At 40.6% G+C, this 24,032-nt stretch overlaps 1 protein-coding gene and 1 long non-coding RNA gene across 2 annotated transcripts; one reads left to right on the top strand and one right to left on the bottom strand.

Annotated features, from left to right (window-relative positions):
- The first annotated feature begins 898 nt into the window (after positions 1-898).
- LOC146465361 (uncharacterized) lies at positions 899-2,532 on the top strand. Its single transcript, XR_014868303.1, has 2 exons — positions 899-2,266; positions 2,459-2,532. It is a non-coding gene; the product is annotated as an uncharacterized LOC146465361 (long non-coding RNA).
- Positions 2,533-3,862: 1,330 nt separating this feature from the next.
- Positions 3,863-23,273, bottom strand: LOC146465360 (uncharacterized). The gene is made up of 5 exons (XM_085128698.1): positions 23,146-23,273; positions 21,715-22,069; positions 20,383-20,527; positions 18,465-18,639; positions 3,863-4,373 (listed from the first exon to the last, which is right to left on the bottom strand). Exons 2-5 carry the CDS (start codon positions 22,057-22,059, stop codon positions 4,217-4,219), a joined length of 822 nt encoding a protein of 273 aa, XP_084984824.1. The 5' UTR covers positions 22,060-22,069; positions 23,146-23,273; the 3' UTR covers positions 3,863-4,216.
- Positions 23,274-24,032: the final 759 nt, after the last annotated feature.

Genomic DNA, 24,032 nt, shown 5'->3' with positions numbered 1-24,032 from the left:
ATTTTTACTATTTGAGAGTGAATTTTTCGGTCAAAACATAGACCTCAGGCCGACGTGATCAAGTGCAGTTTCCATGGCAACGACGCACCTGCCGATCCAAATATGGCTGTTTTTGTTCATCCCTCCAGGTAACCTACCTCCACACAAAAAATGAAGGGGGGTTAAAAATTTTCATTTCCAACTTTGCTTCACTTTCCTGGAGAATTGCTCTTAAAAATCTTCAAACGAATTCAAAAATCCCCAACAGTACTCTGTCCTCTGGACTTTTGGCTAATTTCCAATTAGTCTATGTGATTTTGTGAAAAAATTGCCTGCGATACGTACTAATTATGCGGCAAAGTGCTTAGCTTTAGGTGAAATTAGAGAGATGAAAGGTTCAGGCACGTGGGAAATGAATATCACACTTTTGGATGATGAAGTATACCTAAATTATTTAAGAATAAGTATATCCAAATGGAAATGAGAGAAAATGACCGGTCTGACAAACGCTGCGTTTGGGACCGCATGAATCAAATACTTAACAAATAGATACCATTTTGCCGTGCGTCTGTACTCTGATAACGCATAGATGACGTCAAAGCGTGATGAGAACAAAGAAGTGCGGCTCGTAGCGTGACTGATGTTCTTACCACGTTTTGACGTCCTCTGTGTGTTATCAGAGTACAAAGCCACGGCAAAATGGAATCTATTTGCTTTATACAATAACCAAGACATTTCAACACATTTCGGGGGAGAGGCATCGAGTTTCCTGAGCTAAAAACTTTCCAGCAAACTCAGTTTTAGACTACTATACACACATGCAATTGTGATCCTCTAAATCAGGGGATAATGCGAAAGAGTCTCATTATCAATATTTTCAAAATTTACCTTTATTTCAGAAGGAAATCCTGATCCCAAATATTACAGCAACTCAGTCGCTTCACTGTGATTTGTATTCGATATCTCGCCTTTACCGGATTTCTATCGGCGACATATTTCGACAAATATTTGCAAAACTTTGTCAACCTGTCACTCTGGCTGGACTCTTGGTTCTGATCTCATGCGCCGGTCACACCACTGGATGACGTCAATCGTGCATCTATACTCTAATCACAAACTCCGTTACACCAATCAAAACACGAGTTTTACACTGTTTATTGCCTTATTACACGCTAACTATTACTCAAATCGATCTCGATTAGATGAAATTACAGATAATCTGGAACTGCTTTATGAGGAAAAGGTATAAAAAGAATCATTGTGCATGCGAGAGCCCATTGGCATTGATATGATGAGAAAAATACTAAGTACTTTTTAAATTTAGAAAAGAGAAACCATATGATAAAACACACCAGAAACCTCTTAATATGTGTTTCAGACCCTTATCAGATAGTTTCTGGACAAAAATGCTTTTTTGAAATTTTATATAAAATAGATGACTCTGTAGAGACATCAGATTATATGAGACATTTCTAAATAGTTTAAGCATCCCTCAATAAGCCATTTTACAGTTGTGTGCTTAGTAACGTGGCCTTGGATTGGAAGCGAGGCTGGGGTTGACCTTGTTTTGATACAAACCTGACTGCTTTTCATATGTAGATCATGTTGTTCTTATGCTAACTAGTTTGCATTTACATCAGTATGAAAAGCGGTGAGGTCTGTATCAAAACAAGGTCACCCCCAGCCTCGCTTCCAATCCAAGGCCAAGTCACTTAACACACCTGTAAAATGGCCTATTATCAGAATAAAAAATTAACAGCAATCATAAGGAAAAATTACAATCGAGGAATGTAGGACAGCTTTTTTTATATTTTTTATACACCGCCCTTCCTTGTAATAAGTTCGTATCACAAATTTTGCCTCTTGTCACTCTGTTTTTTAATTCAAGTTTTTCCGTCACCAAACCTATTGTGCATGTTTAGTGTTTAATATTAATGTGTGACGAAACAACTTAAAATCTTTGACATATCATGGATTTTACAGAAACAGAAGATACACCTGGTCTCTTGATATTCATTCATTTTCAAAAAGAGTTCGACAGTTTCAGGGGCGTAGCCAGGATTTCTAGGAGGGGGGTTTCCAAATTGGTTCCAACGAAAACAGTTGGTCTAAAATCCTTACATTACGTACGTACAAGACTTTGGCGTTTACGCTGCGCAAACAGTAGACGCCTTGGTTGCCGTTGAGCGAACGTGTTCATCACTTCCTCGATATTTATGTCTCGGTGGTAATTGATGTTCATCAACGCCAGCCCAGACTCTCGCTCGCTTGACATGGTCGACCTCAGGTATGTTTTTAGCCTTCTTAGTTTACTGAATGAGCGCTCAAATTCAGCTGACGTTATCGGCAACGTGCACAAAATGCGGATCAAGGTGTGGATGTTAGGAAAGAACTCTCGATCGCATGCTGCGAGTGTCTGAACTGCACTGGTGGGAAGGTCGGCATCCTCAGTGCTGCACCCCTTTCTCTTCCATCGCAGGAGCTCAACTTCAACCACATGAGGAGAAGGAAGGTCGTTCTCATAAAACTCCAGCGCTGCTTCAATGTCAGGATTTCTGTCTCCGACGGCTACCAGCTCAGGAAGAAGATTAAAGAGGCTGGACAAGACAGAATCATTAGTAGGATTGAAGAATGTTTTCATCTCTGATTGTAAATGGTCTATAACGGGAATTGCAACTGCCCTCTTATAGTAATGAGATGGTGTCTGGGCTGGTACATTGTCGCGATGCTGCTGCTGATTGGTCCGGCGCGGATGGAAGGCACAACACCTACATTTGCCGCGGTAGTGACCGCCAGATCAAACCACTCGGTGCAGATGTCTTCGATGCTGTCTCGGATGTCCTGGAGATCGTCCGTGACATTATTACTGTTAGAGTACGCCTCGTAGACATCTAGATCTCTCTTCTGAAGTTTTACACTCAGGGGTTTCAGGACGGAAAGGCATTTCATTGCCGTCAACAAGGTGATTATAAAAGAAAAACTTGAAATGGCGTTCGCAAGTCCACTCGCTTTATTCTTGGTGTCTGTGTCCCAGCTCCATGTTGCGTCGCCATATTGGCCAGCAAATGGACGTTAATTTGCCATTACCTCAAGCGCTCGCATGATACACTGTTAAAAATAGGAGAGGGGGGGTTCCGGAACCCCTGGAACCCTCCCCTGGTTACGCCCCTGAGTTTAGAATGGAACTTTCTGTTGGACTGTGTAAGCCTTTTAAACTTCGGTTTGGACGTTAAGTGCTGGATTAAAACTAAAAATTACAAGAATATCACTGCGGTACTCTTCAATTTAAGAGTTTGCCCAATTTAACTCATCCAGTTACTTTGGTTTAAACGTAAATGGCTCGAAGACTGAACGATTGTGGATAGGATCTTTGAAGGACAATGAAATGTAACCTTTTGGAATTGAATGGCCCAAGGAGCCGAAAAAAAAGCCCTTGGAGTTTTTTTCACTTGTGTTAAAAAAGACGTTAGACATGAAGAATTTTTCAACAACATAAAAAAGGATGAATATTTGGTCCTCGAGGGGGCTTTCTTTTAATGGAATGATCATATAAATAAAAACTCTTCTCATACCAAAAATTGTCTACACGTCTTCTTCATTGCCTACACCGAAAAAAAAGCCCTTAAAGTTGTTTTCACTTATGCTAAAAAGACGTTAGACATGAAGAATTTATTGACATCATCGAAAAAGATCGCTATTTGGTCCTCGAGGGGGCTTTCCATAAATGGAATCTATAAATGGAAAGTTCTTCCTGTGAATTTTTTCAGAAATCACTTAAAGCTGGTTATAGTTTATTCTTCCTCGGTGAAATCATTTCATATTTTCCTCCCGGTGCGCAAGAACGATTTCGCGTTAAAGAAAGAAGCGGTTCTATGTCAAACATTTCAGCAGTTTTATTTTTGCCAATATACAGCATAATCTCTGAGGCAGTGCCCTTTTTTCTTTCGTGCGTAAATGTATATGATGGCCTCTTATCATCATTTACAAATTCTTTCATATGCAGTTCACATATATGAATTTCTCATTAATATTCACTTCCAATGTGTTTATTCCTCAAGTTTTCACTCTCCTTCCTAGGAGAGCAAAAAAAAACAGGAAAACCAGGCAAAATCAATGGGAAGAAAATTTTCGATTGAGTGCTTATGAAAGTAAAATTCTTGCCCTAGTGTTTAGCGCTCCGATCCAAGTCATTTCTTTATTTGAAGTAGAAAGCGTCCAAAAACAAACACTTATCGTGTTAGTTTGAGCCTGCTGCGTCATTTTTATAACAAAATGTATCGTACGTTTTGTACTTAGGTTTCGGTGTAGTTGAGCCTGCAATGCCTCGTGAGGCGCAACCAGCCTTCCACTGTTGCATCGGATAGCGAACGGTGCCGTCTGCGAGCCATGACCACCTAAAAGGCATTAAAAAAAAGACACATAAATGCAATTTTTAAATATTATGTAAAGCCTTGACAGTATGTTTTTTTATGTATTAGGAGCATCCAATTGTTCGTTTAGATGGAATATCTGTTCGAAGAGACCGTTACCCGCCTTAGAAATTTGGAAAATTTTTGAAGAAAACTAGCGTTGACTCTTGAAGGGTCGCCTCAAAGTTTCCCATTGCTGAAAAACCAATCCCTTTTGTTTTCGTGGGGGCAAATACGTCCTTAAGTGCGAAAAATGGTCAGCTAGCACTTTTGGAAAGCCAGTGACAGCTTGCAAATTCGGGGAAGAGAATGGAATATGATTCCATTCCCCAAAATTTTCTGCAATTGTAGCTTGAAGGTAAAGAATCCGAACAGTTCAATTTACCAATTTACCTCTCTAGGGCCAACCTCGTTCCCGTGGTCTCTCTGGGACATGAAGAGGAGAGACCCTGGGAACGAAGTTGCTTTAGGGCCATAAAATGATATAGGAATACAATGCTCTTCGTTGGGTAGGCAGTTGCTTTAGCCGTCTTTTTTTTAAGTTGGTGCGGAAGGCTTTCTGTGTGGATGTACGTAGTGGGAAGGTGAAGGAATGCTCTTGAGGTGGTCGACTAATATTATTTAGCATAACTCAGTGACCGACTTTCATGTAAACGCGCTGTAGAAACTAAACGTGTACTCATAAAGGTTATTGTGTTATTTTGTGTAGGAATGTTCTTGTCAATATCTCGTGCGTGCGGTATTTTTTGTTACGTAATTTATTGTAATCTATTCCCTTTTTTGTTCACAAGTTTTGGCAGTTTTTATGGAACTTTTGGCCGTTTAGTGGGCAGTATATCTCTTCAGCGCGAAAGCAGTTAGTCTACCTTCAAAGTTTGTTCGTCCACTTTATTCTTTAGGACAGTCGGTTTTTCCAGTAAACTTTGGTTTACCCAGCTCCCCAACAAATGTAAGTGTCGGATTTTTCCTTCGCGCTATCTATTTGTGCTAGTTCATTTTGTAACGTTTTTGTTGGCTTGTTATGTTTTAGTTTTAACCGCTTCACCGCTTCACTTTGTCGCCACGCTACATCGCAGTTTCTTCGCCGCCTCATTTGGAGGCAGTTTCTTTGTTTGTCGTTCATTTAATAAAGTGTGTTAATAATTCGGAATGCTGGAGTTTCTTTTGTCGTTGTGGTCATTACATCGTTAAAAATTTGTTACACCCGAGCCATTCAAGTTGCGATGTTGGCAGTTGATGAAGATGTCCTGTGCGAAAAGCTTCCTCGCCTCAAGAATTCTAGATCGGGCCACTTATGGACTGTAACCGCCAGGTTGAATGAAATCGATGCGTTGCTCTCAAAAGAGGAGAACATTGATCTTGTGAAGGAAAAGTTAACCGATTTTACCGTTGCTTTCGATTCCTTTGAAGAAGCGCACATTCTTTTCTTATCGTTCGTTCAAGACGAGACTTGCATCGCGAGATGCCACGAATCCTTCGATCGTGAGGTTGTACGAAGGGACGACTTTTCCCGGCGAGTCCAAGACTGGATCGTTAGAGCTGAAGAAGAGATTCAATTAAATTCTCAAGTTAGTCCGGATGTTTTGGTGAGCCATAGTGGTTTTCGATCCGCCTCTAGATCTTCAAGAAGACCCGAGCGTTTGAGCTGTAGTGGTTCGCGCAGGAGTAGTTGTTCATCCCTGTCCGTCGTAAGAGCAAAGGAGGCAGCTCGTACTGCGGAGTTGAAAGCAGAAACAGCAGTTTTCAAGAAGCGCCAATTTCTAGAAGAACAAAGGTTCGTTCTCAATCAAGAGGAAAAGCTTTTGTCTTTGGAGACTGAAATTGCCAAATCACAAGCCAGAGAACAAGCTTTAGCATCCATGGTGGACCCTTATGCGCGCGTGGTTCTTCCAAGTCCCGGGTCTTTGGATCCTGATCCGCATATAGTTGCTGCAGATCCTGTTAAAGTGGAGGCGAATCGGCCCTTAGCTGTTCCAAACCCAGGTAGAGCAGAATCTAATCCGCGTTTGATCGTTCCAAACCCTATCGCGTTAGAAACCAGTCATCGGGACGAATTTTGTCAACTCCAGTTGCTCAAGGTCACTACACCATGAACCCAGAAGCGCCAGAATAGCCCCAGCGTCCGTTAGTCACCAACAATGATGGATCTCTTTCTGGTTCTAATCAGTCCCGTGCGCTGTCTTCGCCTGGTGAGAGGGCTTTCCATGAGATGCTGGAGTTGCACCAACACCAAAACGCATTACAGCGACAACAGAACAAGATCGTGGAGATGCTTGCGACACAACAAAAGAAAAGTTAACTTCCCCATCCCAAAGTTCCTATTTTTGACGGCAGTCCCATGGAGTACGGTCGCTTTATCAGAGCCTTTGAGAACATAATTGAATCCAAAACTTCGAGCATTAGCGAAAGGCTGTACTACCTTGAACAGTTTACTAGTGGTGGCGTAAATGAGCTTGAAGATCCTGCCAGTTTCTTCCTCCTGATAGGGGATATTCCCAAGCTAGGCGCCTGACGAAAACGAAGTTCGAAAAAGACGTTTGCGTCGTAGCTGCGTACGAAAGCAAGGCCTTGAATTGGCGGGAGGTGAAGGCTGAGGACGGAATCCGGTTACTTCGTTCCATGACCACTTCGTTCCAAACCACTTCGTTCCATCCTTTGGCCACTTCGTTCCACCAAAGTTTCATTGTTCCAACGAATAGTCACTTCGTTCCAAGTGTAAACTAAGCGAGTAAACTTCTACGTTATCTTACATGGATCTGGGATCATAGCAACCAATCATATCAGACTTCAGTAAAGATGAACCTGCTTCGAAAAAACTATTCTTTCTTAACTTTATTTATTAGTTTCAGACTGACGAAGATGCGAAATCATGTTTAGATTGAACATAAACGTGAAAAGATGTGCAACCACGCGTTGATCATAGCAACCAGTACATAAAACTTTTTTGCGCAGTCAAATCAACTTTCAGCTATCTTCCCGATCATCAGTTAGTCATCTTTGGAACGAAGTGACTATTTGGTGGAAAGAAGTGGCCAAAGGATGGAACGAAGTGGTTTGGAACGAAGCGAAGTGACCGTAATTCCTGAGGACGGTATGGGGCTCAACAGGTTCTCCGTTTTCCTTATGAGATGCGAGAACACCATGGAGGGCAGTGGTCACCTGACCAAGCTTGAACAACCAGACACTGTAAGGAAACTAGTTCTGAAGCTACCTTTCAATTTGAGAGTAAGATGGAGCCGCTTGGTTGATGCTATCATGGAGACTGAAACAAGAGCAATGCGGTTCCGCGATTTCGCCGAGTTCGTGGATCATGAAGCCAGAGTAGCCACTAATCCCGCGTTTGGAAGTATTGTTGAAGACACGAAGCCCGAGATGGAAAGGCGAGGCGGTCGTTTGCAGAAAGGATCTCTTATGAAAAGAGCCGGAGAACGTAGTTTTGCTGCATAAGTGAGAAGTAGCCAGAATGAACCTACAGGTATTACACCCCCTTCAGTAGGAGAAGTATCGTGTCTATATTGCAACGCTTGTCACACCCTAGAGAGCTGTACCTCTCTTAGAAATCGTCCGTACATGGACCGAATTGAGTTCCTGAAGTCCAAAGGCCTCTGCTTTGGTTGTCTGTCCAGTGATCACGCCGCAAAGAATTGCCCTGGGAGAAAATCGTGTACGTTTCCTAACTGTGCTAAGAAACACCCTGCAGTCCTGCACACGAACTCTGTAGTTCGAAAGCGACAAGCTGAAGATCCACCCGCCAGTCCGTCGTCCTGCGAGGGAGTCGCGCGCTTTCAGAACACTTTGGTAAACCCAGACGGAAAAATCAAGACTGCCAATAATGAATGCCTCTCAAGGACAGACATGGCTGTGGCTCCGGTGAAAGTCTGGATCAAAGGGAGTAAAACGCCGATAGTCACCTACGCCTTTCTGGACAGCGGTAGTTCCTCCACGTTTTACACCGAGACTTTGATGAGGCAGCTAGGGGTGAGTGGTCCAAAAACTGCAGTTTCTTTAACATCATTGGAAAAGAATGACAGTCTAGTAGACAGTTTTGTTGTTACGGATCTTACCATCTCCGACCTGGACGAGAACGTTTTCATTGAACTCCCAACACTTTACACAAGACCCAGCATACCTGTGTCGAGAGAGGATATACCCACTCAGGATGACGTTGACAAATGGCCACACCTAAGTGGAGTGCACCTGCCTAAAGTAGATGTAGAGACTGGTCTGCTCATAGCAAGTGACGTCCCTGAGGTTCTAGATCCTTTGGAAGCAAAGCATAGTCAAGATGGCGGCCCTTAGGCCTCGCGAACGAGTGTCGGATGGGCGGTTAATGGCCCGTTGACCCGTTGTCTTTGTGGTTCTCGTCCATCGAATTTCTTTATTAAGGCCGACATTGAGCTGCACCAGATGGTACAACACTTTTACAGCCGCGACTTCGGTGAGTCGATTGCTGATAGCCAGACTGAATTTTCCCAAGATGAGCGCCATTTCATGAAAAGCGTAGAGGAATCCGCAGAGCTGAAGGACGGCCGTTACAAAATCGTCTTACCTTTCAGAAACCGTCAGCATCCAGTTCCAAACAAACGTTTTCAAGCAGAACAGCGTTCTATGTGGCTGAAGAGGAAGTTGGAGAAGAACCAGAAGTTGCTTGACGACTACAAAGTCTTCGTTCGGGACATTGTCGCAAAAGGATACGCCCAAAGGGTTCCTGTGCACCAGAAGGAGTCAGCCTGCGAAGGCAAGACATGGTTCATCCCTCACCATGGAGTCTGTCATCCTCATAAGCCTGGGAAAATCCGTGTCGTCTTCGACTGTTCGGCGAAGTACTAGGGAAAGTCCCTCAATGATCTGCTGTTGAAAGGACCAGATCTCACAAATTCTCTCTTGGGTGTCCTTACAAGATTTCGTCAGGAACGCGTTGCAGTAATGGCGGACATCGAGTCAAGGTTCGACCAAGTTAGAGTTCCTGAATGTGATCGTTCATTTCTTTGTTTCCTGTGGTGGCAAGATGATGATTTGTCACGCGTATTGGCGGAATACTAGATGACCGGCCATCTGTTCGGTGCAGTGTCTTCGCCACCCGGTGCCAATTTTGTCCTCCGTAAAACAGCCGGTGATAATGTCCAGCACTTCTCCTCTGATGTGACGAGTACGATCAAACGGAACTTTTACGTCGACGACTGCCTTAAGTCGCTCCTGTCAATTAAGGGTGCGATTGCGCATGTCAATGAGTTGTGCAGTCTGTTGCAGCGAGGAGGTTTCCGATTGACAAAGTGGATAAGCTCCAGCTGAGAAGTTCTAGAAAGCATTCCTGTGAAAGAGCGCGCACAAGAAATCAAGAAGCTAGCTAGACCTTCAGAAAGACGAGTTACCAGTCAAACGCGCACTTGGTGTCCAGTGGCGAATAGAGGGCGACAGCTTTGGTTTTGATGTTAATCTCAAGTCCAAGCCCCCTACCCGTAGAGGCATTTTGTCTGTGGCAGGATCAATCTTCGACCCTTTTGGTTTCGTTGCACCCTTCGCCTTGACTGCTAAGAAGATTTTGCAGGACCTCTGTCGCTCAAAGTTGGGTTGGGACGACGAAGTGCCTACAGAATACGGCGTACGTTGGCAAAGATGGCGAGTGGACCTCCCTAAGCTGTCACAGTTTACGATAGATCGCTGCCTAAAACCAGCCGACTTTAAGGACATCGCATCCAGTCAGCTTCACCACTTTTCGGGTGCTTCGGAAATTGGCTTCAGATCAGTCTCGTAGCTACGTCTGGTCGATAGCAGAGGAGGAAATCACTGTACCATCCTTCAAGGGAAGTCACGCCTGGTGCCCCTTAAGCAAGTAACAGTTCCACGTTTAGAGCTTTCGGCCGCAACAGTTTCGGTCCGTTTGGATAAGGTTTTGAAGAGAGAGCTCGAATTGCCGCTAACCGATGCGTCAACCTTCTGAACGGACAGCACGTCTGTGTTGCCTTACATAAAGAATGAGAACAAGCAGTTCCACACGTTTGTGGGCAATCGTATAGCCATGGTGCGAGACGGGTCTCACCCAGACCAGTGGAGGCACGTGGGCGGAGATCTTAACCCTGCCGACGACCTTTCAAGAGGGTTATCAGAGGCTCTTCTCAACTCCGAGCGTTGGATAAAGGGGCCGGAGTTTCTCTCGATGCCAAAAGAGTTTTGGTCCCTTGATCCTTTATCGCTGGGCAGTGTTCTGGATACTGATCCAGAGGTGAAGGTGAACGCTAAGGTCAACGTGACGTCATTGGCACAGCCCTTCTGTTCTTTAGTGGAGTCTTTTCAGCGAACGTCCTCTTGGTTTCGCCTGTAGAAGTCGATTTCTTGGTTCCTACGTTACCGTGAAAGTTTTGCTGATGGCTAGTAAAGGCAAGAAGGTCATAAAGTCCACTCCAGCTACGCCCAAACCTCCTATTACCGTTGAAGAAATAAAGACAGCAGTATTGGAGATTTTGAAGTGTGTCCAGCAACGTCATTTCCCCGAAGAGTTTCACTTACTTACCCGATCTGCAAGCAATGGTGTGTCGTACGTCAAGAAGAATAGTTGCCTTCTGAGACTGGATCCAGTTCTGATGGATGTTCTTCTGCGTGTCGGCGGGAGACTGGATCTAGCATCAGAGGCGTTAGACTCTAAGCACCAAATTATTCTGCTAAAGAACGATCATGTGTCCAACCTGCTAGTCGAGCTCTATCATCAAGTCTCCGGACAAACTGGTAAAGAATGTGACTGAGTCTTCTACGCGAACAATTCTGGATTGTAAAGGCAGGATCCGCAGTTAAGAGAGTGTTGTCGAAGTGTTTCTGGACATCAAAGGCCTGGTTCGTCGTGCGAAAGTAAAGGTTAAATCCGGCATCCTTGAAAGACCAGTTGACAACCTTTGTCTCATTGTTGAAAGAGAAGACCCTGAGTGATATGAACTATAAGGATTTCAGCGAGAGCTCACTACAGATTACAACCGGACACTCAATTGAAATAGAAACGAACATTTCCCTGTACTGGTTTTCGGGTAGTTTGCGATTTATTCACAGGCGTGTAGTCGCGCCACGTGTTTCTTTGCGTTTATTACCCAAGTTAGTCTCGCGTCGCTAGGTTTATTTTGTTATCGCTATCAATGAATGTACAAGTTTTTTTTAGGGTCGTTTAGTTTATTATATATGTAAGTTTTTTTCTAGTAAGGGGCCGGTGTAGAAACTAAACCCGTAGTCATAAAGGAATGTTCTTGTCAATATCTCGTGCGTGCGGTATTTGTAGTTACGAAATGTAGTGTAATCTATTCCCATTTTTGCTCACAAGTTTTGGCAGTTTTTATACGATTTTTGGTCGTTTAGTGGGCAGTATATCTCTTCAGCGCGAAAGCAGTTAGTCTACCTTCAAAGTTTGTTCGTCCACTTTATGATTTAGGACAGTCGGTTTTTCCAGTAAACTTTGATTTACCCAGCCCCTCAACAAATGTAAGTGTCGGATTTTTCCTTTTGCGCTATCTATTTGCGCTAGTTCATTTTGTAACGTTTTCGTTTGCTTGTTTTGTTTTAGTTTTAACCGCTTCACCGCTTCACTTTGTCGTTACGCTACATCGCAGTTTCTTCTCCGCTTCATTTGGAGGCAGTTTCTTTGTTTGTCGTTCATTTAATAAAGCGTGTTTATAATTCGGAATGCTGGAGTTTTTTTTTGCCGTTGTGGTCATTACACGCGCAATCTGACTGGCTACTTGCCGTCTAATTGTTAAATAGACGGAGCCTGGAGCTCGTCAATCCTGAAAAAAATGGCTTCCACTTCGCGTTTTCGTGAAGTTTCTGAAGATGACATAGAGAACGTTTCACAAAGTGCAATTCCAGAGGAAACCAAGAAAGCTGCAAAGTATGGAATAAAGTTTTTTTAAAGGTAAGTGCAGAAAATTTTCCCAAATAAAATGTGTCTAAAATCAACAACAAATTATGCGTGAACTTCGTAAGTAAACAAAACAAAGTAACAATTGCGGTTCTTGTTTTGTTTTAGACTTGTTTTCAGCCCAAAAAAAAAAAACAAAATAGCATCCATTGCACAACAAAGCAATGCCGAATTAAACACTGTGCAGCTTTGTTTTAATGATGAATGAACATTGACGAATGAACTCTGCAAATGCGCCAGTTTGTCAGTGCTCGCAATAGTATCAAACTTTATGTAATAGAAAAAAAATAGATATATATTTTGTTTGATAGACCGATCAGTGGGGTATGCTAAAAAATTAGACGATTCGCCTTAGTTTCTATCGCCTTTGATATTTGGCTCGGGGCTTCGCCAATTATCAGGTGATAAATACCTTGAACTTGCCGTCTAATTGTTAAATATGATAAAAATTGGAATAGATATCCGAAGGGTTTACTGATATGTGTTTTTTGCGAGGAATGAGGTGTGGTCGTTGAACATACACGATTGAACTGTGTTAACATAAAACTGTCTACAGAAAGTAAATAAATAAACAGAAAAACAAATAAAAAAAAAACATACAGACAGACAAACAAACTGATCAGGGGAAGATATAATTCAAAATTAGTGAGCCAATAAAACTATCCGTGCCGAACCAATTATTTTGGTTGCGTACTTTTCTCATCCGAGCCGTGCCAAAAGTTTTCTTCCGTGTAAATGGGGCTCTCGATGCTAGAAACACAATTTTCGAGGTTGAAAATTTGATTAAATATGATATTATATGGTTGTGAGCTTACAATAACCTAGGAAGATAGTTTAAGAGCTGTCCTCTGTAAATATCAACTATCGTCGTTTGGACGAGAAAAAATGAAATCCCTCCAACTTTCTCAGAAGAATGGTCTATATAAGTGATTCACATAAATATAACTTTCAGTTCAGTTCGATTCGTATTTTAGCTGTAGTGCGACCATGTTGGTTTTACCGCTCTGAGGGGGCTTTCAGCGGCCATTTTAGGCCACACTTTTAAGAATTTGCCTTACAAAGAAAGCGTTACAAATACGAACAAAATCTCATTATCCGAGACAAGCAAATGTTTGTTGTTGTGTTGAGAAGCTTTTTTGGGAATTTGATCGAAATCTGATTTTTTTACAAAATTTTTAATTTCTTCCCTATTGAACTATTCTTCAAGTGCCAAAAAAATGGCCGAGTTTAAAGGAAAATATCGCTAAAGATACATTAGTTGGCATCCTAAAACAGCATCCCGGTTAAAGAGCAATGTCTCGTCTGTAAGAATATGCAATAAAATTTTTGGGCAGTTAAATAGAGAAAATTATAGAAGAAGAAGTTTTAACTGTACTTTTGTCAACAAACACCGCCTTCGTAATTAGCATAACAACATGAAAATAACGATGCACTAAGAAAATAATGATAAATTGCACTTACCTCGTGAAATATCGAGAACTGGATATTTCAAAATATATCAAATTATAGTTTCAGTCGGATACAGCCGCATTTTCGATGATTTGTTGTGCGAAATCACTGTAATACACCGCAGCTGTTAAACTGAGTTGAATTCTTCAAAGTCCGTCAGGACAAATATCGGCCGAAAAAATTGCCTTCCTCCCCATAAGCTGCCGTGTGCAAGGTGTCAAATATTTCTTTGTTATCCTTATTGACCAAAAATTCTTTCAGCAAACATTTAAATCCTGCTTTGAACTGGAGATTCTCGTCAAGAAATCGTTTATGTTCCGTTGACCTTCCGCCGTGATTAAACAATGAGATTGCGTTACAGAAACGCGCACACACATCCAGACGGGCTGGGGTGGGGGTGGGGAGGAAACAAAAATGGAACAGCTCCTAAATTGAAAAAAGAGGGTCATTCAAGATTACTGTCAAAGCTATTTTATGCATTTCGGGTATTAAATAGGAAACTGCTGTCCCAGAATAATGTGGAATAAGCCCTTGTGCTGAATTTTTTTGTTTCGGGCGTGGGAGGGGGGGGGGGGGGGGGGCTGGCAAGGAAAACACTAATTTACAGCATCAGTTGATCGTTGCTCTTCTGTTTAGGGTTCATACAAGTTCATAACTATCCCAAGCTCACTAACAGCTTTATATTTGTAATCTTAGGTAACAGTGAGAAAGTTATATTCACCGGCACGTAAAATTAATATGAGGGTTTGTATGGGAATACATGCAAATTAACGGCTTACATAGAATTCCAATAAAAAGCTACTTACTTACTTGTTTTTTTTTTGTGTGTGTGTGGTATTACACTTGCCTGTTTGTGTTATGGAACGTTGTTTTAGCGACACGACTGCCGCTGAGGATCAAGCTGCCTACGTTTCAACCCAAACAATATTCTCGAAAACTGCCAGGCTAAAAGGCTAAGTGTAATATGCTTCGCATGATGTGCGAATATTTTTATTTAGATATTGCAAATATCCCAAAATCGCGGAAAGCACCATATAAGCAGCTGCTTAGCAATCGTGTGCAAACATGCAGCTGTGTTTCATCAGGACAATAACTGCATGAGCCTCAGGCTCATTCCATTATCTAATGTAAAAAAAAAGAGCAGCAACAAATATTTAAGGCATATGGGTTTTCAATAAAGAGGGTGGCTGAGGCGTGTCAGTAAAACGCGGGGTCGGGGTCTTTTTCTTTTTTTTTTTTTTTTTTCCAACACCACAGGTTATTTGTGGGTCAAATAAGGATTAAAGCCAATATAAAAAAGTTAAGTCTCTAAAGCTTACTAGCTTAGGATAGGTCGTCGGTGACAACACTCGATGCAGTTCCGTATTCTGGCGGGCCCTTTGTTCCGTGAATTGACTACCTTTTATTCTTCTAAGAAACGAAATGAGGCAAAAAATACAAGGTACGAGACAATATGTTTCCTTGAACTAACAAATTCTTGAACTAGAATGTGCATGAATTTATTATGAACTTTCCATACATTTGTCTGTAAAGCGAACCAGCCGTGAACTGCTACTAAAAATAGTTCGCGGGGAAAAAATACAGGAAAATGTATGGAAAGTTCAAAACACGACTGGACGCTTTCTGGCACAGTTACATCCCTCCATTTTTTTTTCTTAAAATCCTTTTCCTAATGCCAAAAGTTTCCAATTAATGAATTTTTCAGCAGCAATGTTTTATGAAAATTATTTGACATCGGATTTATTTGCATCGAGTGTTGTTACCGATGACCTATCCTAAGCTAGTAAGCTTTAGAGACTTAACTTTTTTATATCGGCTTTAATCCTTATTATTTGACCCACAAATGACCTGTGATGTTGACAATAAAAATAAAAAAAAAAAAAGAAAAAAAATAGACCCCGATCCCGGCCCCGCATTTTACTGACACACGGTGGCAGAGGGGGGAGGGGGAGTATCAATCGCGCATCATGTTTAATGTTAAATTTGAATCAGGCATCACCGAAAACCTTTTTAAAGCAATTACGCATGACGTAAGTAAGTGCACTTAGCTAATAATGTAAGATTCCAAACTCTCCGAGGACGCATTATTGAAAATTCTATTGCATGCAACATCCTCTTAGATTGATTGTGTGTTTTTTGATTTTATTAGAGATACATGTATAAAGACGACTTACTTGTGGGAAAAAATACTGGATGTACCCTGAAAGGTTAACCCTACGTTATACTGTCTTATTCCCTTCTTGTCTATCGTGACTTTTAGGTCAAAGAACGTTCACTTATCTTGGAAATTCTCGGTTTTCACTGTCACGCCATTGAAAAAAAAATCAAAACCATTCCATGAATGAAGTCAAGAAATTGACATGGTATAGAGGATAAAAAAATAAGGCATCTGTCCAAGTGTCAGGTCTGTACGGCATTCCGTACTCGAGTTATTTGACAAAATGTTCCACATAAATTTATAGAGCTTAGTATGGAGACGCCATGTTTGTGTCCCTCTGAGGGGCACAAACATGGCGGCCGGAAATAGGAAAAAACATCTGGAGTTCACTTTTGCCAGAAAAGAGGTTTGTTTGCCCTTTTGAATTTTCGAATGTTTAGATTAATATTTCTACTCAAACATAAATTGTTTAGAATGTTGAAAATCACCCGAAGAGTCATTTTTAAGATACGGAAAAGCTCTGTCACGGCCGTCCTCCTGATGTCACGCACGATGGAAACTCGGAAATTGAAACTGTTCTATTTTCAAAAGGAAGCACGACATCGAGCTAAGAAATTGTGAACAGACATATTTTTAAGTAATCTTTCCTTGAATGAAGGTAAAAATTTTGCAGGCCTCCCAGTTTTGAATTCTAGAATTTGGTGACGTCACGCGAAAACCAAGAATATAATTGGAACATCACGCGTCACGCGCTCGTGAAAAAGAAAATCATGCATCTCGTTGTGATGTCAGTCTCGCATCACGCACGGGTTCCATTACCCGTCACACTGCTTATTTCTGGGCCATCACGCGTCGCAAAAAAACACTTTGCCACCCTCAATAAATTTACTTACTATTAGCTGTTGTGCCCTATTTGTCAGTCGGTTGCCCGTCGTAAAATTTGATGGCATTTCCAACGATGCTCAGATTTAGTAAGTAAGTAGCTTTTTATTGGAATTCTAAGTAAGCTGCATGTATGTACAAACCCTCATATTAATTTTACGTGCCGGTACTTTCTCACTGTTACCTAATATTACAAATATAAAGCTGCCATTGAGCTTGAGATAGTTGTGAGCTTGTATGAACCCTAAACAGAAGAGCAACGATCAACTGATGCTGTAAATTAGTGTTTTCCTTGCCAGCCCCCCCCCCCCCCCCCCCCTTCCCACGCCCCAACACAAAAAATACAGCACAAGGGCTTATCATATTCCACATTATTCTGGGACAGCAGTTTCCTATTTAATACCCGAAATGCATAAAATAGCTTTGACAGTAATCTTGAATGACCCTCTTTTTTCAATTTAGGAGCTGTTCCATTTTTGTTTCCTCCCCACCCCCACCCCAGCCTGTCTGGATTTGTGTGCGCGTTTCTGTAACGCAATCTCATTGTTTAATCACGGCGGAAGGTCAACGGAACATAAACGATTTCTTGACGAGAATCTCCTGTTCAAAGCAGGATTTAAATGTTTGCTGAAAGAATTTTTGGTCATTAAGGATAACAAAGAAATATTTGACACCTTGCACACGGCAGCTTATGGGGAGGAAGACAACTTTTTCGGCCGATGGTTGTCCTGACGGACTTTGAAGAATTCAACTCAGTTTAACAGCTGCGGTGTATTACAGTGATTTCGCACAACAAATCATCGAAAATGCGGCTGTATCCGACTGAAACTATAATTTGATATATTTTGAAATATCCAGTTCTCGATATTTCACGAGGTAAGTGCAATTTATGATTATTTTCTTAGTACATCGTTATTTCCATGTTGTTATGCTAATTACGAAGGCGGTGTTTGTTGACAAAAGTACAGTTAAAACTTCTTCTTCTATAATTTTCTCTTTTTAACTGCCCAAAAATTTTATTGCATATTCTTACAGACGAGACATTGCTCTTTAACCGGGATGCTGTTTTAGGATGCCAACTAATGTATCTTTAGCGATATTTTCCTTTAAACTCGGCCATTTTTTTGGCACAGAATAGTTCAATAGGGAAGAAATTAAAAATTTTGTAAAAAAATCAGATTTCGATCAAATTCCCAAAAAAGCTTCTCAACACAACAACAAACATTTGCTTGTCTCGGATAATGAGATTTTGTTCGGATTTGTAACGCTTTCTTTGTAAGGCAAATTCTTAAAAGTGTGGCCTAAAATGGCCGCTGAAAGCCCCCTCAGAGCGGTAAAACCAACATGGTCGCACTACAGCTAAAATACGAATCGAACTGAACTGAAAGTTATATTTATGTGAATCACTTATATAGACCATTCTTCTGAGAAAGTTGGAGGGATTTCATTTTTTCTCGTCCAAACATCGATAGTCGATATTTACAGAGGACGGCTCTTAACTTGCTGAAGTAAGAAGAAACAACAAAAATATGAAAATACAGTAGAAATTGTTTGTTAATGACGACCCCTGTGACCGGCAAGTTTGAAGTAAAGATGCTGACGAACGGAGGTGAAATCTTTCAACATTCACGTTTCCTTCCATTTAATTGAGAACGGAAGGATTAAGGGCGGAAATGGCCGATTAACTTACGCGCATCGTTCAAAACCCGTTTGCCAGGCTTTGTGGAGCTGACTGTATGTTGCCAGTGTTGCTCCGTGGAGTTCACAAAATCGTTTAGCGTCATAATAATCCAGTTTGTAGCGGCCAACTTTACCAAAGTGCACGTTTGCATAGCCCTGAGCAGAGAATACCACGTCTTTTAAATCTGGAAAGTAATAAGAAAGACGAAAAAGAGAAAGGTGTGTTATTAGTGTTGAATTTTACAGTCCGTCATGACCGCCCAAAGCTTTACCGCAGCCGTCTTTCCTTTTTTGACCAAAAATGAAGATAACTTATACTTCTTATATCTGGTGGCCGGATAATATTTGATTTACCACAACGGTCTCTGGCAATGCCCGAAACAGATGGCTGTACAACGCACAGTACGAGTTTAAGAAGATGCGAGCACATCCCCACGATAGAAAACCTGGAAAACGGGAAGGCCGGTACGAGTGAAGGATTATGGGATCTTTGGGTGGACGAATGGAAATTGTGTCGATGAATAGGTACATTTCTCTGTAGTCAGTTATAGAGGAGATACTCTTTTTGAGGTAAAAACTATTTAAGAAGAGTTACACTACCCCGAGAAAATGTTGAAAATGCACTTATTCGTCGGCACGATGTCCATCATCTACCCAAACGATCCCACAGTTTCTTACTCGTGCCAGTCTTCTCACAGTTTCTGGAGTATGGTTAAATATTACATGTGCGGTTCAAATTCGGGAGCGATGGAAAGACGTCTTAAGTGATCTTTGGTCCAATAGTAGTCATGGACATGAACGCAGGTGAAGCTCATTAATCACAATAATGGTAATTTTTGGAAGAAACTTTGGGAGAAAGCAAAGCGAAAGGAAAATCCCGGTTATATATAAGCCCCCTCGGTTAATGGCCCATCTATTTGTAAATGAAAATTTCATTCCGGTGATAAGCCCATCCCCTCCGCATATATAGGTGAACCCCCCCTCCCTTAAAAAAGGTACGCTATCCCTTTATTAGTATCCACCACTCATAAGCCCCCCTTCCTTCTCTTTGACTTGTTTCCTAATAAAATCTCATTCACAGAATAGTCGGAACAAGTATATAGGTGAATCAGAACACTGGGTTTTTGCTAACTGAGAGCAAAGTCTTATCTTGTTCTGTCAGTATGTTCCTATTAAAGTTTAAGTTAGCCGGGGTTTCGAATTTGGTCTTGTAGTAAAACATAGTATGTTTTGTAATCCGCTTGTTAAGTCTCTTAATAACCTTGCTTCAGAATACCGAGGGTCCAAATCTACAAGTCGATCCATGACTACTCCTTATACTTTCCGAGATTCTGAAAATAAACTAGCCATTCCACTCCCACGCCCAAACTACCTTCGAAATACTTTTAACTACAGTGGTGCTGTCCTATGGAATAGTCTTCCTCAAAACTTAAGGCAAGCAGAATCTCAGAGTAATCTCAAAACACTTTTAAACAAATACTACAGAAAAAAATAAGGCATGGCATTCATAAAAAACAGGTTTTTATTAGATTAAGTAAATTTTAACATTCTAATTAACATCTATTTATATAATTTATTTTAGACTTAGATATTAATATTTTATACTTCTGTACTTTTTTAGACCTGATAAAGTTTTACTTATTTACTTGTTTCGAAACATTTTTTCATTCCGCTTATAATACCCCCCCCCCCCCCCACTCCCCACCCAACTCCACTCCCGGTTATAACCCGTTTCAATACTCCTTACGAAATCGTATACGTCCTGGGCTTATAGCCGAGATTTTACGGTATTCTGTTAGCGAGAAATTGGACATGACAACCATGGTTACATGACTACATGTAACTTACAATCTGAAGGCTTGCTGGTGAAAAAATTAAATTTTATCAAATTTTAAATTTTATTATTACATTAACTTCATGCTACCCACCAATATTGCATTTATCATCGATAAAAGGCCGAATTTTAAGTGCTGGTTTGCAGTGACAGGAAAATTGGCCAGGCCATGGACCCTCAGTGCAAGTTCCGCCATAGTTACATGGATTACTGGCACATGGGTGCAGGCTAAACAGAGACTGAAATAAAGAAATAGTAATATGAAAAGAGGCGCTAATTTTGTGCTTTATAACAATCTGTTTTCAAAGAAGCTCAGAAATAAGAATGGTTTCTATAGCATCGTGCGATCAAACAAGCATCGTCAGATGTTTTTTTCGCGTAATTTTGGCACCTATAATGATTTTTTCATAAATCTTTTATGAAAGTTTAATTATTCCAAAAGGATTATTAAGAGTGGAAAATTTAGCAAGACTTTATGTAAGACTTTATATAAGCTCTAACTCTGTAGTTTAACATTAGTTAACTGTTTATATTAATTTTTTTTCTGTAAAACGCATTCGATGATGCTTACATGGAATTTGTGCTATACAAATTTTAATTATTATTAGTATGACTTTATATTGGAAGGAAATTGCTATGGTGTAGGAGGAAAAACGCATGGACAAAGACTTAGAGTACACTAATTGCTGTAGTTAGGATCATCTCATCCTTGCTGCAGCATAGTCTTTGTTCGACTTCCAAGTTTTCTTTCAGACAAAATGTCAGCATTTCGAAATTTCATTCGGATCTAGCACATCAAGGTTGGCAGGTGTAAAACGTTTAAAATGCACTTTCACTTAAAACCATGCATTTGAACAAAAGATAAGCAGGGGAATTGAACCATCCGTTTTCGCCGTTATTATGAACCCTTCAGCAAGATTATAAATCTAATTTAGTTTATTTTTGGTCTGATTTTGGAAGATTCTGGTAGCTTGCTATTGTTTGTTTGTTTTTTTCAGTAATTAAACAATTAACGAGGCATTTTTATTTGGAAATCCTCCGGGTTTATGCACTGCGATCGGGTTGGATTTTGGATGTAGGATTTTCAAGATCGCGGCAAAGCGGGAGAAAATAGGTCAAATTTGCGCTTCGTTTGGCGGTAGAATGATTGGTTATTTCCACTCATTTTATATGATTGCAAGATTTATTACTTATCTAGCTTATATCTATATTTACGTTGTTAGCAATATATGTTATTTAAAGCTAACACATGGAACACAAGAATTCATCCCTACTTAGCCCATACATCAACATTATCGTAACAAGCATCACCTGTGCTGTGAAATTGGAATTTTACCTGCTAGTTCAAGAAAGTATCTCTAAGGCGCTCATTTTGTGGACTTAGAAAGAACGAAATAAAAACAAAAGCTTCATAAAATGCACTCACCTTTGTAGTGGTTCCATAGTAGTCAAATGTGGGTCTTTCTTGAATTTTGTGAGGATCAAAATATTTCTCTGAGTTGCTCAGTTCACACGAATAAAAATCGTTGCCATCGCCTTTCTCAAGGTTAAATGAAAGACAACCGTTGGGACCAATTTCCAAGCACAGAAAGGAGCAGTCTAGAAGATCTGTGACTTGCCTCACTGCCGTCACATTTCCAATCAAAGACTTGCCCTCCATGATGTAAAATTCCCTGTCTCGTACGGTGTAACGGAGGCCGTGACCAAGGAATGGCAATCTTAAGATCCAGTAGGTCAGAACAAAGATGACCTTGAAAGATGGCATTGGCATCACGTGGGGTCTATCACAAAATAAAAGCACTATATTAGAAAGGAGCAGTGTGATTGTGATAGTTAAGGCGTTTAGGCTGCCTCTATATGGGCAAATATTCCTTGAAAATTTTGCATTGAGCAGGTTTTCACGACAGTCTTTGTATCTACGAAAAACAACTTCTGCTAACTGCCTCTTTTTACCACATCAATGATTACAAAACAAGTCGTTTTAACAACAGCAAGAGGGGAAATAGCTTTTTGTCAAATTGTTTAAAAAATAGTTCACTTATATTATACGATTAAACGTTATTTCTTGCTCTGGAAGACATTGAAGTACCGTACAATCCCAACCGAATTGCTAGCCTGCGAATACATCTGGCTGCAATCAGCAATTATGAGGCTCATCAAGAGATTTTAAGAAATAACCACCGTGCTTCCTCCCACCAGACAAATCTATAACAATTCGTAGGAGTTAGGCCAGAATTACACCGACGTTTCTCCCTTGGGAGTGCCGAAGACCTGTCGAAGATCAAATAAAAGACCCTCAAACTCACAGAAAGACCCACAGGGATGTGCTGGCGTTGCGCCCAAAAAGTCGGTAGCGAAGGTAAACATGGACTCACTAATTAAAAGTATGGCAATGATTGATTCGACTAGGATGTATTAATAGAAAAAAGCAGGAGTCATTTTGTTTTTTAAACCTTTTACACGTATCCTGATCACTGCTCGATAAAAATGGTTGTGTTTTTCTTAAAACTTGCATTGTTTCCTGATATCACGACCTGTTAACAACAGATTATTAAATCGAAAGTTATTGATAATGCTATAAATATGATGCAAGGAAACGATGAATGAGAAAAACAAAATTTTAAAACGTTTTAGAGGAGACCGTTCCAACTATTTTAGCCATTGGTTCGATATCAAGGTTAATTTTTAGGAATGACATAAATTGCAATAACCATTCAAAGTCAATTCAAACGCAGATCTTATAAGTACAAGCCGTCGAATTTTCTATTCTTTGAAAACACAATGAAATGTAATCCTGCATCCTTTGCTCAAGTCTTAAGAACAACAAAAGCATATCCATTTACTGAACTTTCATTACCTGAAGTATTTTCTCGTGACAAATGATAATTCTTGCGAATGATGCCGAAGCCGTCTGTGGTGCTGGAGTTTTTTAAAGAAAACTGGTTTCCTCTCTCTGAAAAATTAAAGCTTTGAACGAAACTTCGCACAAAGGACATGAATGTTTTATGACTGACTTGGCACCCTGGGTTAACATATATCATAAACTTGACATGTATTTCAGAATCATCTTATCAGGTGCTGAATTAAATGATTGTGTATTTGCTTCGACAAAGCGTTTCAATCTTTTATTTGGTGAAATAAGATTAAATTAGAAGTCGAGACTCTAAAAGCTTAAACATTCTTATTACTCGAAATAAACAAACTGTCGTATGTCGCCCTAGATTCAATTACATTTCGCAATGGTAACCGGTCCGAATAAGCATTTTAGGGTTTTTGTCAATTCCTTATCATAGCAACCAGGAAACTGTGTTGCTTAAGAGTAGGCCTTATCACGGTTTTCGACGCCATTTTGACGAGTAGGCAAACAGGCTTGAAATAACAGTGTTTGTATGGAAATCAGATGTCAAATTACTTTCATACTGGCATCGCTTCTAAAAAATTCATGAATTGGAAACTTTTAGCACTAGGAAAAGGATTTTAGGAAAAAAAATTGGAGGGATGTAGCTGTGCCAGAAAGCGTCCAGTTGTGTTTTGAACTTCCCATACATTTGCCTGTAAAGCGAACCAGCCGTGAACTGGTACTAAAAGTAGTTCGCAGGAAAAAAATACAGGGAAATGAATGGAAAGTTCCAAACACGACTGGAGGCTTTCTGGCACAGCTACATCCCTCCACTTTTATTCTTTAAATTTTTTTCCTAATGCCAAAAGTTTGCAATTCATGAATTTTTCAAAAGCGATGTTTTA

Source organism: Pavona decussata, unplaced genomic scaffold (assembly GCF_977016875.1).
Source record: "Pavona decussata unplaced genomic scaffold, jaPavDecu1.1 SCAFFOLD_156, whole genome shotgun sequence".
In the NCBI taxonomy this organism is placed as follows: domain Eukaryota; kingdom Metazoa; phylum Cnidaria; class Anthozoa; order Scleractinia; family Agariciidae; genus Pavona; species Pavona decussata.
Note: the sequence above shows the minus strand (reverse complement) of the source record. Positions and strands in the feature narration are given on the sequence as shown.